General features: G+C 48.1%; 1 protein-coding gene across 1 annotated transcript; it reads left to right on the top strand.

Moving 5' to 3' along the window:
- Positions 1–3,565: 3,565 nt before the first annotated feature.
- LOC134415072 (organic solute transporter subunit alpha-like) lies at positions 3,566–14,058 on the top strand. The gene is made up of 8 exons (XM_063150383.1): positions 3,566–3,644; positions 5,101–5,252; positions 5,371–5,444; positions 6,774–6,932; positions 9,551–9,662; positions 10,582–10,728; positions 12,090–12,195; positions 12,677–14,058. Exons 1-8 carry the CDS (start codon positions 3,566–3,568, stop codon positions 12,862–12,864), a joined length of 1,017 nt encoding a protein of 338 aa, XP_063006453.1. The 3' UTR covers positions 12,865–14,058.
- The last annotated feature ends 865 nt before the right edge of the window (positions 14,059–14,923 follow it).

Genomic DNA, 14,923 nt, shown 5'->3' with positions numbered 1-14,923 from the left:
AGAAGCAAAGGTTTCTTGAGAAGAAACAAGTCTGAGCTGGGCAGTGTCTGGAAGGGGGCTGAACCACAAGCAACTTGACAGCCCCTGGTCAACAGAGGAAGGGAACTGAGTTCAGAGGTGGTTTTTAGTCTCAGGACCTGTGACAATCCCTTGATGCATCCAAATGGATAGGTAATCCATTTATAAATACTCATCCAGTGCTGAAGGTGGCTTTGGGGTTTGGTTAGTTCGTTGGTTTTTCACAGAAAATACAATATATTGAACTAAAAGGTTAAACCAAAAATTGGAATAGTGAAGCTGGGAGAAAAAAATACTCAGGGTTATGGGAATTTAAAGGATTCATTGCTGGTGCTTAGAGGGCAGAGCAGAGAGGGCAGAGCTGAAGAGCCTGGTCTAAGAAAGTGAGCACAGAGCAGCAGACCTCTGGTGTGGTAACTGAGGGATCATGGCACATTCTTCAGTTTGCTTTATCACATTTAAACACTGTCAGGCAAATATTGTTGCCAAGACACAGCCCAGAATGTGAGGAAGAGGTGATGCACACTCCCCCCAGGACCTATGTTAGCTTTTAAGGAAGTGGGTCCAATGTTTGACCCAAAAATGGCAAATGGAATCACAGTAGGTCTGAGGTTCTCTTTTTAGACTCTATTTTGCATGAGATGCTCCAGTAGAAGAAGAGAGCTGGAGAGTTGGACCCCTACAGCAGCAGGTAGGAATTAATCTTTAACTTTTAAACTTCAACATGTTAATTTTCTATAGGTTTGAGACAGGAAACTCTCTAATGCCATGTTCAGTGTCTGCTGCAGTATTTGTTCCAGACTGGTATTTCTGAATGGCATAAATAATACTGTCAAATCCAAAACTGTTATTGAGTGCAAGGAATTCTTGAGTCTCTTACACTTAGTGTATGAATGTCTTCAACACAATCATAGCCAAATCTGCCTCATTCAGAAAAAGGAATTCACAGGTAAGGGGGTTATATTTTTAGCTTTCAGGGGCTGGCAGCCTAAAGAGGAACAGATGGAAATCCTGTTGTGTCTGCTCAGGAAGAACATTCAAAGGCCTTGGGCTGTGTTTAAATCTCAGCAATCCTAATGAGTTTTTGGTCACATTTTGGAATATGTGACCACCTGAAAATAGTTGGTTAAAAAAAAAAATCAAGCAAACAGTGTAGAAAATGAACGGTCTTTTGAGGTAATTTCCCTCTCTACCAGGAACTGTTTCTTCAGGATGAGAAAACAGACTTTCAAATAGAAAATAAGCTGGAACAGTGTTTCATGGATTTTGCCTGTATGTTTCTGCAGCTGGGTGGAGAATGCTCTGGGCAGATGTGAGAATTGGGCAGACACCACATTCCAACAGCCAATTACTATCACATCCCTTCTGGTGAAAGGCTTTCATCCTCACCTCTCAATGCAGTGAAAACAACATCAGTAATGCCAAAGAAGACTCAAAATAAATTACTTTGATCGGTAACCAAGCTCTCCTAACAGTAGCAGACCAGGCTGTCAGTAGCCTCATCTGTCTTGCTCCCAAATCCTGCCACTGTGGAAGGAGCCTGCCTTCTCTCAGTTGGGTGCCTGTGTTAGACAGTAAGCAGTCCCGTTCTCCCCTGCATCCTCGTGTTCCTGCTGGCAGTGTTTCAGTGTCTGGCCTGTCCTTCCTGTAAAACTCTTGGAAATCCTGTGAAAACTGTAAGATGACAGCCCTTACCACAAGGGCCCTTGGTGCTTAAAAAAGTCCCTAAATTCCTCACCTGCCCACTTCAATTTGTTCAACATTCTAGAACACCACCATGATGTAGGGACGCTTCCATATGTATTTTAGCTAATTTGTGTCTTCCTTTTTCTATCCACGAATTTCTTGCAGTCCTGTGCATTTTGTCCTATGCTGATTCATGCTGTCATTTTTGAAGACGGTCCACTGTGGCCCCAGGATCTTTTTCATGAGTGGCAATCGTTTATCACTGCATAGGTGATTAGGACTGTCCTCCTTCCCCCGGCCACCCTCTGTGCTCATTGTTACAGCGTGTCCCTGTCGTTTTGTCACCCAGGCAGTCACCATTAGGGTTGGCCAGCTTTCAGCCCGAGTATCCTGAACAACCTGGTGGGTCACCAAATCCCATCATGGCAGTACTCATTCCCATTTCCTGGAAACAGCCTGAAAGCGCTCGGGCTGCAGAAAGATTCCTTCCAGCAGAGGGAAAGCAGAGAATCTCTCGGTACATTCCTGCCCTCCCTGTGCTCCCCATCAGCATCTCACCTCGGTGCAGCCAAGTGGATCGGGGAGCCTTTGGTGAAAGGCTCCATGAAGCGTCCCTCAAACACCTGTCCCACTCACAGAGCATCTTCTGCCCGTGCCCTGGGGCTGGAGCGAGGGCGGACACAGCCCTGGACATCCCTGCCGTCCCCCCGGGCTGCTCCAGCGGCCCTCGGCTGCCGAGACCCGGCTCCAGGTGCCCCGACACGCTGGGGATGTGAATGTGGGCCCGCGCAGGACCGGCTGGGTGCCGCAAGCAGCTGCACAGGGGCCGGGCGGAGACACGGGGACCATCGGGAACAGCCGGGCCCGTGCCAGGCGGGGAGGCCGCGGGGTGGCCGCGCTGCCAGGGCTCGGCGCTGCCCCGGGCTATGCACTGTCCCGGGTTATGCACTGTCCGGGCTATGCACTGTCCCGGGTTATGCACTGTCCGGGCTATGCACTGTCCCGTGTTATGCACTGTCCGGGCTATGCACTGTCCCGGGCTATGCACTGTCCGGGCTATGCACTGTCCCGGGTTATGCACTGTCCGGGCTATGCACTGTCCCGGGCTATGCACTATCCCGGGCTATGCACTGTCCCGGGTTATGCACTGTCCCGGGCTATGCACTGTCCGGGCTATGCACTGTCCCGGGCTATGCACTATCCCGGGCTATGCACTGTCCCGGGTTATGCACTGTCCCGGGCTATGCACTGTCCCGGGTTATGCACTGTCCGGGCTATGCACGGCCCCGGGCTCGGCGCTGTCCCGGGCTATGCACTGTCCCGGGTTATGCACTGTCCGGGCTATGCACTGTCCCGGGTTATGCACTATCCCGGGTTATGCACTGTCCCGGCTATGCACTGTCCGGGTTATGCACTGTCCCGGGCTATGCACTGTCCGGGCTATGCACTGTCCGGGCTATGAACTGTCCCGGGCTATGAACTGTCCCGGGCTCGGCGCTGTCCCGGGCTATGCACTGTCCCGGGCTATGCACTGTCCGGGTTATGCACTGTCCGGGCTATGCACAGTCCGGGCTATGCACGGCCCCTGGCTCGGCGCTGTCCCGGGCTCGGCGCTGTCCCGGGCTCGGCTCTGTCCCGGGCTATGCACGGCCCCGGGCTCGGCGCTGTCCCGGGCTCGGTCCGTGCCGCCGTGCCGGGCGCCAGGAGGCAGCGCGGGCTCGGTCCGTGCCCGCCCCGGCCCGGGGTAATCATTAACCGGGCCCGGCCGCCGGCACCCGCCGCGCTTCGCCCGCACTCGGCCGGGACCGGCGGCCGGGCACGCAGCGACCCCAGCCCGGCACGGCCGGGGCTCCGCGCAGCCATGGAGGGCGAGGCCAACGGGACCCTGCACCCGGCCTGCGGCTCCAGCGAGCCGCCCTACTCGGAGGAGCTTCTCCGGAGTAAGTGCGGGGCGGGAGGAGAGGGGCTGCCCGCCGGACAGCCGGGACAGCGCCCTCGGCACCCACTGCGGCGGGATGGCGGGGGCTGGCCCTCACCCTGTCCCTGTCCCTGCTGTTGTCCCTGCCTGTGTCCCTGTCCCTGCTGCTGCCTCTGCCCCTGTCCGTCCCTCTGCCCCTCTCCCTGTCCGTCCCTCAGCCCCTGTGCCCCTGTCCCTGCCCATCCCCTGTACCCTGTCCCTATCCCTGTCCTGCCTGTGCCCCTGTCCCTGCCCATTCCCTGTACCCTGTCCCTATCCCTGTCCCTGCCTGTGCCCCTGTCCCTGCCCATCCCCTGTACCCTGTCCCTATCCCTGTCCCTGCCTGTGCCCCTTCGCCGTTCTTCCCCGGCGAGGAAATCCCCGTTCGGAGGCCGGCACCCGCCTGTCCCGGCCGATCCTCCGCCTGTCTGGGGCCCGAGCAGGCTCCGGGGCAGGGCGGGCTCGGCTGGGCTGGCTCTGAACGGGGCTGCGGCGGGAACCGAGCGCTGAGCCGGCCCCGGGAGCCGCGCCGGGTCTCGGGCTCCCTCCGGTGAGATTCAAGGAGTGGAGGTGTCGCTGAGACGTGAACTGCCCCGCCCGCAGCCAAGTCTGGAAGTGCCGGAGTTTTTTGAAGCAGTTTAGGTTAAAGAGGCTGCGGCAGAGGCTCTGCTTTGCCTTCCAATAGGCTGCGGGTCCGGCAGGAGTTAGTACTGATGATGAGCATGAACTTCTCCTGAATTAAGCATGCGGTGCCTTTTTCTGCCTCTGGAAACAAATCCCTTGGGAGAAAATGCCCTTCAGCTGTCAGCTGTGGGTCAAAGTTCATCCCCATACCCACTGTCAATGATAAAACCTACAATCTATGGGTAAATGTTGAAATGTTCAAGGGAGAAGCAATAAAGATTTTGGTGAAGACACAAAGTTTTATCTCGGGCTTGGGATATCAGGGACTTTTCCTTACATTGCTGGTGTGCCCTACAAAATTCCACCAAGCTTCTAGTAAGTTTGCCTGCCTAAGGAAGTTACTTGTAACATGCCTATGAGCATATGATGGAAGCAGAGAACTGAGTGAATACATGTTTGCTTGTAGCCTGCCTGGAAAAGTTCCCAGATTATGTATTTATTTCTGCTACATATTTACATTCATCTCAGGATATTTGTCCTGGAACTCCCCCTTTCTGAAAGGCACTATTGCATAATGCTTTCAGAAGGTGAAGGCGTATTCTTCCTGCCTGCTGTCTGTGGATCCTGGAAAGATTTAGTCATGAACTTCAGTATTTGAATGGTTCTGTGGAGTCAGTGTCTGCCTGTGTAACTAGGGATGAGTGCAAGTATCTGCAGGAATATGGCAAAGAAGCCCCTCAGAGATGGTGTTGTTACATTAATATTTGAGAAGTTCATGAAATAAATCAGAACTGTTTGCCTTTCTCTCTCTGCAGGCCTAGACCTTCCAGGGAGATTTCTCTTTGCAACCTTGACTCTGATGACGCTCATTGCCATTCTGGTGTTTATAGAGGAAGCAGTCTACATCTACAGGAAAATCCCCTCCTCCAAAAGATCAATCATAATTTGGATTAATGCTGCAGCACCTGTAAGCTAACACGGAAATGAGATAAAATTCAGTGTTGAAAATTAGGCTTCCCTGAAAATCCACAGGGGCCACATGAGTTCTCTGCCCTTCATGCAACCTTCCTCCCTTTTCTTTGTAGGTGATCTCCACTACTTCATGCATTGGCATGTGGGTTCCTCGCTCAACAATGTTCACAGATTTCACAGCAGGAATGTGAGTGTTCTGCTTGTGTCTAGGTGTTGCTCCAAACCCTGAATTTCTTCCCTTTCAACATCTGCTGCTCTTGGTAACACAGTCATTCTGTAAATTTAACAATTCAGTAATTTCTTTGTTTGAGTTGAAATCTCTTGGCAGCTCTTTCCTGGGAGGTGGAAAATGCTGAAACAGTTCCCAGTGCTCCAGTCCCCCAGTGTGGGAACGTCAGTGTGAAGGATCTGTGACTCACGTGTAATTGATTCCTTGCACTGACAGTCTCCTTGGAGCAGCAGTCTGTCTTTCCTCTCTCTGCATGCCATGTGGAACGAGAGTCTGGCCTGTGACTCCTTCCCTGCACTGTTACCAATGATGAGCCATGGAGGTCTGTTATTAATGGTGCCAAGTGAGCCCCCAGTGAGCACATCAGGGTAAAAATGTTCCACAGCTGTCCTGATGAAAGCACTTTATGTGTGAGCATGACAGCTCTGGCACGCACAGAGAAGAAGGGAGAAATGTGCTCCCTGCCTTCTGGGGGGGATGGCACAGCCCTGGTGGGCAGGACTGAGTGGGGATGTGCCATGGCCCTGAGCACTCCGCACCTGGAGATGAGTAACAGAGTAGCAGAGGAGGGACAACACAGGAGTAGGGAATACTGCTGGCATGTGCCAGTGTGTGCAGGTAGTGCAGATTGCCAGAAACTTCCAACAATCCAGTCCTGTGGCACTTGAAGCATGTTTAAATTCCCTCTCCTCCCTTCCCCAAGCTGCAGGCAGTGCAGCCGAGGACCTCTTTTATTGACTGGGTTTCCATGTTTGGTGGCACAATCTGCAGTTCCTGGGTAGGGCTGAGACTGTGCAGCTGGGGAGGGAGGGAGAGGTGGGGTTGCAGCAGTCGGAGCTTTGTCTGCAGAGGAACCACGCCCTGCCGGGGCCAGCACATTCAGTGGTAGCTATTTATGTGAACCTAGCCGTGTTGGTTGGTTGAAAGCCATGTCTGAGGAGCAAGAGGACTTGTTCTAAAAGGTCCAGACTAGTGAGAACTAGATAACTTATGGACAAACAGAGCCAGAATGAAGGGGCCAGGAAAGCCCCTTTAACAGCCCCAGCCCCCAGAGCAGCTTTGGGAAATGCCACCCCTGCTCTGTGCCTCAGTTCATTCCTCCCTCAGTGAGGGTAGAACTGCTCCTCCAAGGTGATGGAAAGCAGAAGGTGTTTCAAAGATAGAGCTAGAGCTTTTGTTGATTGGGAAGCACAAGCTGTAAAAACCCTGCACAGGAAGTGGCCCTGCCCTGCACAGGCATATGAGACACACAAACAAGTTTGAGATGGAATTCTCTCCCTCTCCTAGATTTTTTGCCATAGTTATCCACAAGTTCCTGATGATGATGATTAAAGAGTGTGGAGGGCAGAAGGTGCTGCTCAGACGCTTTGAAAATGGTCACTTCACCATCACCACCGGCCCCTGCTGCTGCTGCTGCCTCTGCCTCCCTCGTGTGCCCATCACCAGGTGAGCCACCCCTTCAGGATTCCCTTTAAGGAGCTTGGAAACGGCTGCTGGAATTCAGCCAGCTCGGCAGGGCCAGGCTCACAGCAAAGCTCCCCAAAAGTCAGTCTCAAGATGCCTCAAACTGTTTATTTTAAACAGCATCCTCACTCTGGGGCTGTACACCACCACTAATTTATTTAGTTTCTATAATGCAGAGGTGTGTGGGTGGAGAAATTTCTACTCTAGAAAACCTAATAATTGACATTTCAGGTTTTTTTCATTCCAAAAGGGAACAAATGTCTCAAGATTGGGTATTTTCACAAGCAGAATTGTCAAATGGAGGCTCTCTTGATAGAAAATTTCTCTCACTTTGATAAAATGGAAATGTTTCATTCTGATTTTGACTTTAAAACTACTTGAGGTTAAAACAATTTTTAGAACAAAAAGTAGATGTAATTCTTGTAAAGCTTTGTTCTCAATGAAATGGCATTGTCTGGTGAGGCAAAAGCAGGTGTTTTCTTCTTCTAAACTTAGTATTAAAGCATCTTTGAGAAGGGGGGTGAGGATGGAGAGCTCCAGGAGCCAATATGCTGTAACATAAACCTGTCCTCCTTCGGCAGTGCCTCCTCTGGTCAGTGTCACCCCTCACTCACACACCTCTCCACAGCCTGGAAGCCTCCTGTGCTTCCATCAGCTTTCCTACTGGCATAGAGCACGAGACTGTTTCTCTCATTATAGGCAAAACCTGAGGGACTGAAAAGAAACCTTTTTGTGAGGGTGTGGACTTGAGTGTCCTGGGGGATTGTACAATCTGCTTAAAGAAAAGCAGCAAACAGAACACAGCACAGTGGTTTCTGATGCATTTTCAAAAATTCTAATTTTTCATTACAATAATTTTTCCTTAAACTGCCTCATTGGGTATTAGAATTCAAACTTTAGTTTCCATAATTTTATTTTAATAGAGCATAGGTTGTAGCAGCTGGGAGCTTGGGAGAGGATCCCCTACTCTGCCTTGCTGTTGTTCAGCCCAGTGGCAGCTTGTGCAGGATGATGTCAGCTAATATGGACTCACTTCAGGAGCTACACAGTGCCTGCTACTGCTGGCAGGAAGGACAGATCTCTGTTGGGATAAAAAAACCCAGGCTTTTTGCTCTGCAGAGGGCTTAGGCCTCCTTCTGCAGTGTCTGTACCACTGGAAACCCATCTGCTCTCTGCTTCTAACCTCCAGCCTTTTCCCAGTGCAGGGTACCTTTAAAAAAAAAAAAGATATTGGCAAGCTATGAGAGAGAAAAGTCAGTCTCACATTCCTTCCATAGGGATCTATGGGGAAACAGGGAGCTATCCCAAGGGACGGATTCATTCTTTAAAAAAAACAATATACATCTGCAGTCCTGGGGAAAACAAACAAGGTACAGGCGAGGCAGTGTGACAATCCATGCACAGGGAGAGATGTGGCAGGAGAGATCTGGTGATCAGTAAAGGTGGGCCTGTGTTAACAAGGGAAGCAGCTCATGGCATGGCAGTGACTGCACTCTTTGTCATATGTATGATTCTTTAAAGCTCTCTGGGAAAAATAAATCTTTGAGAAGGCACACACTGGCCCATTGCAGGTCTTTCCACATGTGGTTGTGCTGTTGATAATCCTGTGGTTACCAGCTATATTCATTGAGCAATTCCTGTAATTCCTGGTTCATAGCTGTATCCTTTAACACATAAATGGCAGCCTGCCGTCTGTGAGACATCTCTGATGGCAGGGCCCAAAGAACTCCAGTGAAAACAACGCTGAAAATATGAGAAATAATGCACAGTAACAGACTGAAACATGAGGCAGCTGTAGCAGCTGCAGCTTCCCCTGTGAAATCTGAAGGAGAGCTCAGGTCAGTCAGCTTCCATGCCCTCTGTTAGAAAGCTCATCTGCCCCTCTCCTGGTGGGCTGCAGATCTGGCTGGCCAGGTTACAGGTGTGCCCTGGACCCACTTTACAGTGACAGAGGTGAAGGAATCCTTGGCCAGGTTACAGGTGTGCCCTGGACTCACTTTACAGTGACAAAGTGAAGGAATCCTGAACTCTCCTGCCAGCCTTGTGCAATTTGCCAAGTTAGGGGCTGTCCCTTCCTTCTGTTAGCCCAGAGGGGCAAGCCCAGATCTTACATGGTGCTCTTCAAGATGCACTGAGGAACCACCAGTCCTTTCACCTAGGGCTGTGTGATCCCCTTTCTTGAGCTACCACAGGACTGGGAAGTGGCTGAACAGGCTGATTTGTCCAATTTCATGGGAGGGCTGCAATAATAAGGCAACAAGGCAAGAGCAAATGGCATCATTGTTCAGGAACCGGTTGTGCAGCTCCCGTCTCCCTGGCTGGCTTCAGGGCAGAGAAAGACATCATGTTTTGCCCAGCCTTGGTTAGTATGTACTTGCTGCAGAGCAGGAAAAGTACTATTTTTGTAGAGACTTTATTAAATAAACACTGGGAAATTCTTGGAAATATTTTCTAATCTTGAAGCTGTTCCTGCCCAGATTTTAGCCACATGCTACAGGAGTGGAAAAGTTCTGCAGTTGACAGAATCCAGAAAATGTTATTAAGGTTGCCTAATACATCTTGGCCTATCTAATTTTGTGTTGCCTTTTTTTTTTATCCAGGCAAACCCTCTTTTGGCTGAAGCTGGGCACCTTTCAGTTTGCTGTCTTTCGGCCTGTGCTCGTATTTTTATCAATAGTGCTTTGGACTAATGGCAATTACGTTCTTTACAATGTAAGTAACCATTTTAATCAGAGAAGGTCCTCAAAATCCATAGGTTTCAGGGCTGATGTAACTATCTTAGCCTACAACTAAACTGTGACATCTGGGACCACTTCTAAGTGAGGTCCCAAGTGAGTGTGACCACTTTCTTACTGTAATCTTTTGACACCTGAAGCATGTAATTTCCTGACATCCTTGATTTCTGCCTTCCTTGGCTCTCTTGGAAAGAAATTGAGCATCAGAGGGGGTTGGGCATCAGATTGTACATTTCCCAGCTGGTATGGTTAGAATAGCAGGACTGCAAGTTGCTCTGTGGGATGTATCTGCCCTGTGTTTTGTAAGGTACAGCCTTAAGAAATAAGTGTATGTACTGGCATGTTAACAGGAAGCCTAATTCTGTGTTTTTCAGCAAGACATGGTGATTTTCATATCTGTGCAAAATGAAAAGATAGTAATGTACTTCTGCTTTGTACCATGCAACCTGCAAGCTGATGGAGAAATCTGTACCTGATAATAATTTGGCGCCTCTTGGATAACTCGGACTAAAAGCAATATTTTTGTTGTTGTTTCGTGGTATGAAATGAAGGACCCACCTGAGATGTCAGGCTGAACCTGCTCTCATGAGCTCTTGAGCATTGCCAGGTGCTGCTGGGGTCTCTGAAAAGGCAAACACTCCATGGCTGGCCATTGCAACACTGAGGGTTGTGTCACCTCCCCAGGCTGGACACGTCCCTGTGTGGGTGCCTGCAGGACAGAGCCTGTGCCAGTGCTCCAGATGGTACTGGGCACTTCCCCATGTAAAACCCAATAATTGCTGCTGCCACCAGCTTTCATGCAGATAGAAAAATGCATTTTAACATCATCCAGTTCACAGCTTCTTCCTGGAAACACTGAAGTAAGGTTGTATAAGGTTGTGGGATTTGCTTCTCAGGTGTCTCCCAAAGGACCTGCACTGTGGATCAGCTGCTTCATTGGTGCCCTCACCCTTTGTGCTCTGTGGGCAGTAGGAATCATGTTTCGAAAAGTTAGGATTCTCCTTAAGTGTAAGAACATTATCCCAAAGTTTGCTCTTTATCAGGTGAGAACTTTAATATTTCTGGTATTTCTCTTAACTGCTGATACTACTCTGCCTTTCTTGTTCTTGCTCCTTTCCTGAAAATTTATAGTATTTTTTCCCATTAAATGCACTGTGCAAAGCCATATTTTTACCTGATTAAAGCTGCATCCCTTTCTAGCACTCTCCTTGGCTGCTGCTCAGTTTTACTTTGAGCCAATTCACCTCTAGTCTCAGGAGTGCTGGAGATGTGAAAGCCATGTAAAATCTATCTGTCTTAGACCACTGAAATCACAACAGCACTTTCTGTGGGGCTTGAAGGAAGCTTTGTAGCTGTGGTATCCTGAAATGCAATATTCAAATGCTGGTGTGTACCTCAGAGAGGAGATGTTGCATTGTGCAGGCAGCTGTTGTTTGAACTGTTCCAGCATTCCACATTATGCTGTTTTAACAGTATTTTTCTTGGCCATTCTGCACTTTAGATTTAGATAATACTGAAAATACTGGCTGCAAATCATTAAACAGTAAGGAACAGAATCACACAGGTTAGATTGAAAAAGCACAGTGACAAGGCCACCCTCTTCCACATCACTCTGAAGAGAGCCCAGCAGAATCCTTGGAAATGTCTCCCCCTTGAACAGGACATGCATCAAGGCTGGTGCACTGAGTTGGGTAAATTATTAAGCGCTAATAAAGGCAGCAAACAGGATGGTCACACTTGCAAAGCTGTGTCAGGGTGAATTCAGGTTTGGGATGGCAAACTGTGTTGATGTGAGGGTTTAGACTCAGGCAGTTCCATCAGCAGCCACAGAGGCACTTGGACAACTCCATGGCAGCAGCAAAGGTCTGGCTCAATGGAATAGGATGAGCAAGTGGTGGCTCATGAACTCGAGCTGTGAAGAGTCCCTCATACCTTCTGGAAAAGCCAGTCTCATAATTTGGGGACCACAACATCTCCATGCTGTGGCAAAAAGAGGAGACAACAGGAAAAATGTTCTTTGAGTCTTTTTTCCACTAAGGAAGAACATAAGCTCTTAGGTCAAATTAATTGTAATTTTTTAAACATTGTTGCCTATTATTCAGAACTCAGTATTATTTGAAATCCCTGCTGGGAAGTCTGTGTATAATGTACCTCCCAGATGAAGGCCTGAGAAGAAATGCTTTTCAAGTCCAGGATTAATTTAATGTTCCTATTCAGAGCAATATCATCCTGACCATAAGATGAATTCTGCAGAATGGCAGCACCCTGCTGGCAGGTGGGGGGAAAGGGAGGGCAAGCAAGGAGGAATGAGGCAAAGGAGGTTCTGTTATCAAAGCAGAATTGTTGTGTGAACTGTAAACCCCTTTCTGGTAGCTAAGGCATTTGTTTTCTGTTTCTGGTGCAGTTTATTGTCATTCTGAACCACCTGCAGACCACTATTATCAACATATTCGCTACACAAAAAATCATTCCCTGTGCTCCACCACTCTCCTCTACAGCCAGAGGATCATGTAAGTTTTCTGGGGGAAGAATGTTCTTCATTGACTTATAAAAGTACCAGTTCATTGTTGCTGATGGCAATCTCTGGTGTTTTCCCAAAATACAAATTTCATGGTGTCACTAGCTTTTGGAGAATCTCAATTTTAGTTTAAAAACAGTAACAAAAGTTTCATAGCTGTCATGATTGTAGAGAACAACTTGATAATGAGAAGAGCTGGAATCAGAAATGAGAGGAAAAGAAATCAACATGCATAATTACTGTTAAATCTCTTATATTTTGGGATGCATAATTTATTGCATTCTTATTGATGGGCAGTACTGGAATTGTGTAACTGATGTCATTGCTCAGTGTGAGAGACACAGGGGCAGGATGAGAGAGTTTGTTCCTTTTGCACAGGTGAAAATTAATAAGCCAATTATTCTTTTTTTGTCTGATAGTAATTTCCCCTTTTGGGGGGCTTTTCTTTATATCATTTTTTCTTTTTTTGGCAGACATTGCCCAGCAGCTGCTCATCATGGAAATGTTTCTGATAACTGTAATCTCCAGGGTGTTCTATCGGAGGAAATACCACGACCTGGAGCCTCCGGAGTGCATGGCTGAAGAACCTGGGGACAAGAAGCAGAGTCCTGAGGTTATCCTCAATGGTGCAGCTGTGCAAGATGCATTGCCAAAGGTTTAGAAGTGCTCCTGTTACGCAGGAGCTGTAAGACCAGCTTCAGGAACTTCTTGCACCAAAAATAGCCCCTGTCCATGTCAGAGCATGGCATGAGTGCCTGTGAGCTGCAGTGCTGAAAGACCAGTAAAGATAATCCTGCTGATTCTCCAGCCATGTGGGCATGGTGTGAGGGCTTTCACACCATGTAATTTACTAAGATTTTATACCATTTTATACTGTTACTGAGCACTTGATGGTGCCAACCTGTCTTACAATACAATTTTAGTTTTATTTTTTAGCTATTAGCATGGCTATGATTTAGAGTTAATTCCAGAGTAATTATTTTTCATCTTTTTTGACTTTTAAAAAAGCTTATTTCACCCTGGATTGCTGTCATATGTCCAACACAGCATTTTTCCATGCTTCCTCCATAACAACAGATCATCTCTCACTCTACACCACGAGCTCACCATAGCTAATTCTGATCAGTAAATACAATCTCATCTTTGTTCTGAAATCCCCAAACACATGTGGGCTCTTCACCTACAGAAACAATGATGTCTCTGGGGCAAGACTTTTTACATTCCTACTCAATTCACCTCCTAAATTGGTAAATACAGTTACTGTTTGTGAATATGTCAGGTGTTCTTCCTGTGGACAGCAGGTTCTCTGTCACTGGCCTGGAAAAGGAAAGTAGGAGAGTCTGGGATGTCTCCGGTCTGTGATGCCATGTGGTGCTGTGGTTCTCTGCTTGGTGGATGGGAATAATGACACTCAGGGTCCCTGCACTGACAGTGAGGATGGGAGTCACTGGAAGGGCTGTTGGGGTGCTGGTCAGCAGCCAGCTGGGCAGGAGCCAGCGTGTCCCCAGGCAGCCAGGAGGGCCAGTGGCCCCTGGCCTGGATCAAGAGTGTGGCCAGCAGGCCCAGGGCAGGGCTGTCCCCCTGGTGAGGCCACAGCCCAAATCTTTTGTTCAGGTTTGAGCCCCTGATGACAAAGAGGACATTGAGGTGCTGGAGTGTGTCCAGAGCAGGGCAAGAGAACAAAGCCAGGCAGATTGGAGTCACAGGACCCTTTGGGTTGGAAGGGACCTTTAAAGGACATCCAGTCCAAGCACCTGCAGTGAGCAGGACATTTTCACCTGGATCAGGCTGCTCAGAGCCCCATCCAACCTGATCTTGAATGTTTCCAGGGACAGAGCACCTGCCAACTCTCTGGGCCACCCATTCCATCATTTTACACCTCTCACTGTAAAAAAGTCTTCCTTATATCTAGTCTAAATCTATGCTCTTGTAGTTTTAACCTTTATCCCTTGTCCTATTGCAACAGGCCCTGCAATAGAACAAAAAGGGTGTCCCCATGTTTCCTGTAGTCCCCTTTGGGTACTGGAAGGCCACAATAAGGTGGCCTCTTCCCAGAGCCTTCTGCTCTCCAGGCTGAGCAGTCCCATCTCCCTCAGCCTGTCCTCATAGGCTGAAGTGCTCCAGCCCTCCCATCATTTCTGTGGCCCTTCTCTGGACCCACTCCAGCACACAGCAGGGCTTCATTTATGGCTCACATTGAATTAAAACATTGCATTCCATTTGGGAATTGGTAGGAAATGAAACATACTGAAAACAAGTAGTGAACCACCTGAAGTAGAAATTGGGGCTGGCTTAAAATGTTTTTTTCTTTCTGATTGAGGTCAGAAACAATATTTTCTTTAACAACTGAAGGATTCCATTATAGTAGAAAACTTGAATTATTTTTGGTTTGAAATGGTTGATGCAATTTTTATATTTAATCTTTTTTCTAAGTAGGCAGTCTGGGAAATTAATATAGACTCTGAGGCTGCATTAATTTGAGAGAATCTGCACTTTTCCCTTGAAAAATAATTAATGTGAAAATTTTTATTCTGCATTAGAGTGAGTGCATTAGAATAAGTTAGCTGGGATCAGCAAACTTATTCTTAACATGAGAAATCTTCTTAATGTATTTTAACATTATGACTATTAGCATATTCCTAATGTTGCTTCATATCAGTGCAATCTAGGCCATGGGTCCATACACAGGCTTGAAGAGCAATACTGAATTTCATAACAGC

The sequence above is a fragment of the Melospiza melodia genome, chromosome 2 (genome assembly GCF_035770615.1).
Source record: "Melospiza melodia melodia isolate bMelMel2 chromosome 2, bMelMel2.pri, whole genome shotgun sequence".
Classification (NCBI taxonomy): domain Eukaryota; kingdom Metazoa; phylum Chordata; class Aves; order Passeriformes; family Passerellidae; genus Melospiza; species Melospiza melodia.
The sequence above is the reverse complement of the archived record's forward strand: the minus strand, read 5'-3'. Positions and strand labels throughout refer to the sequence as shown.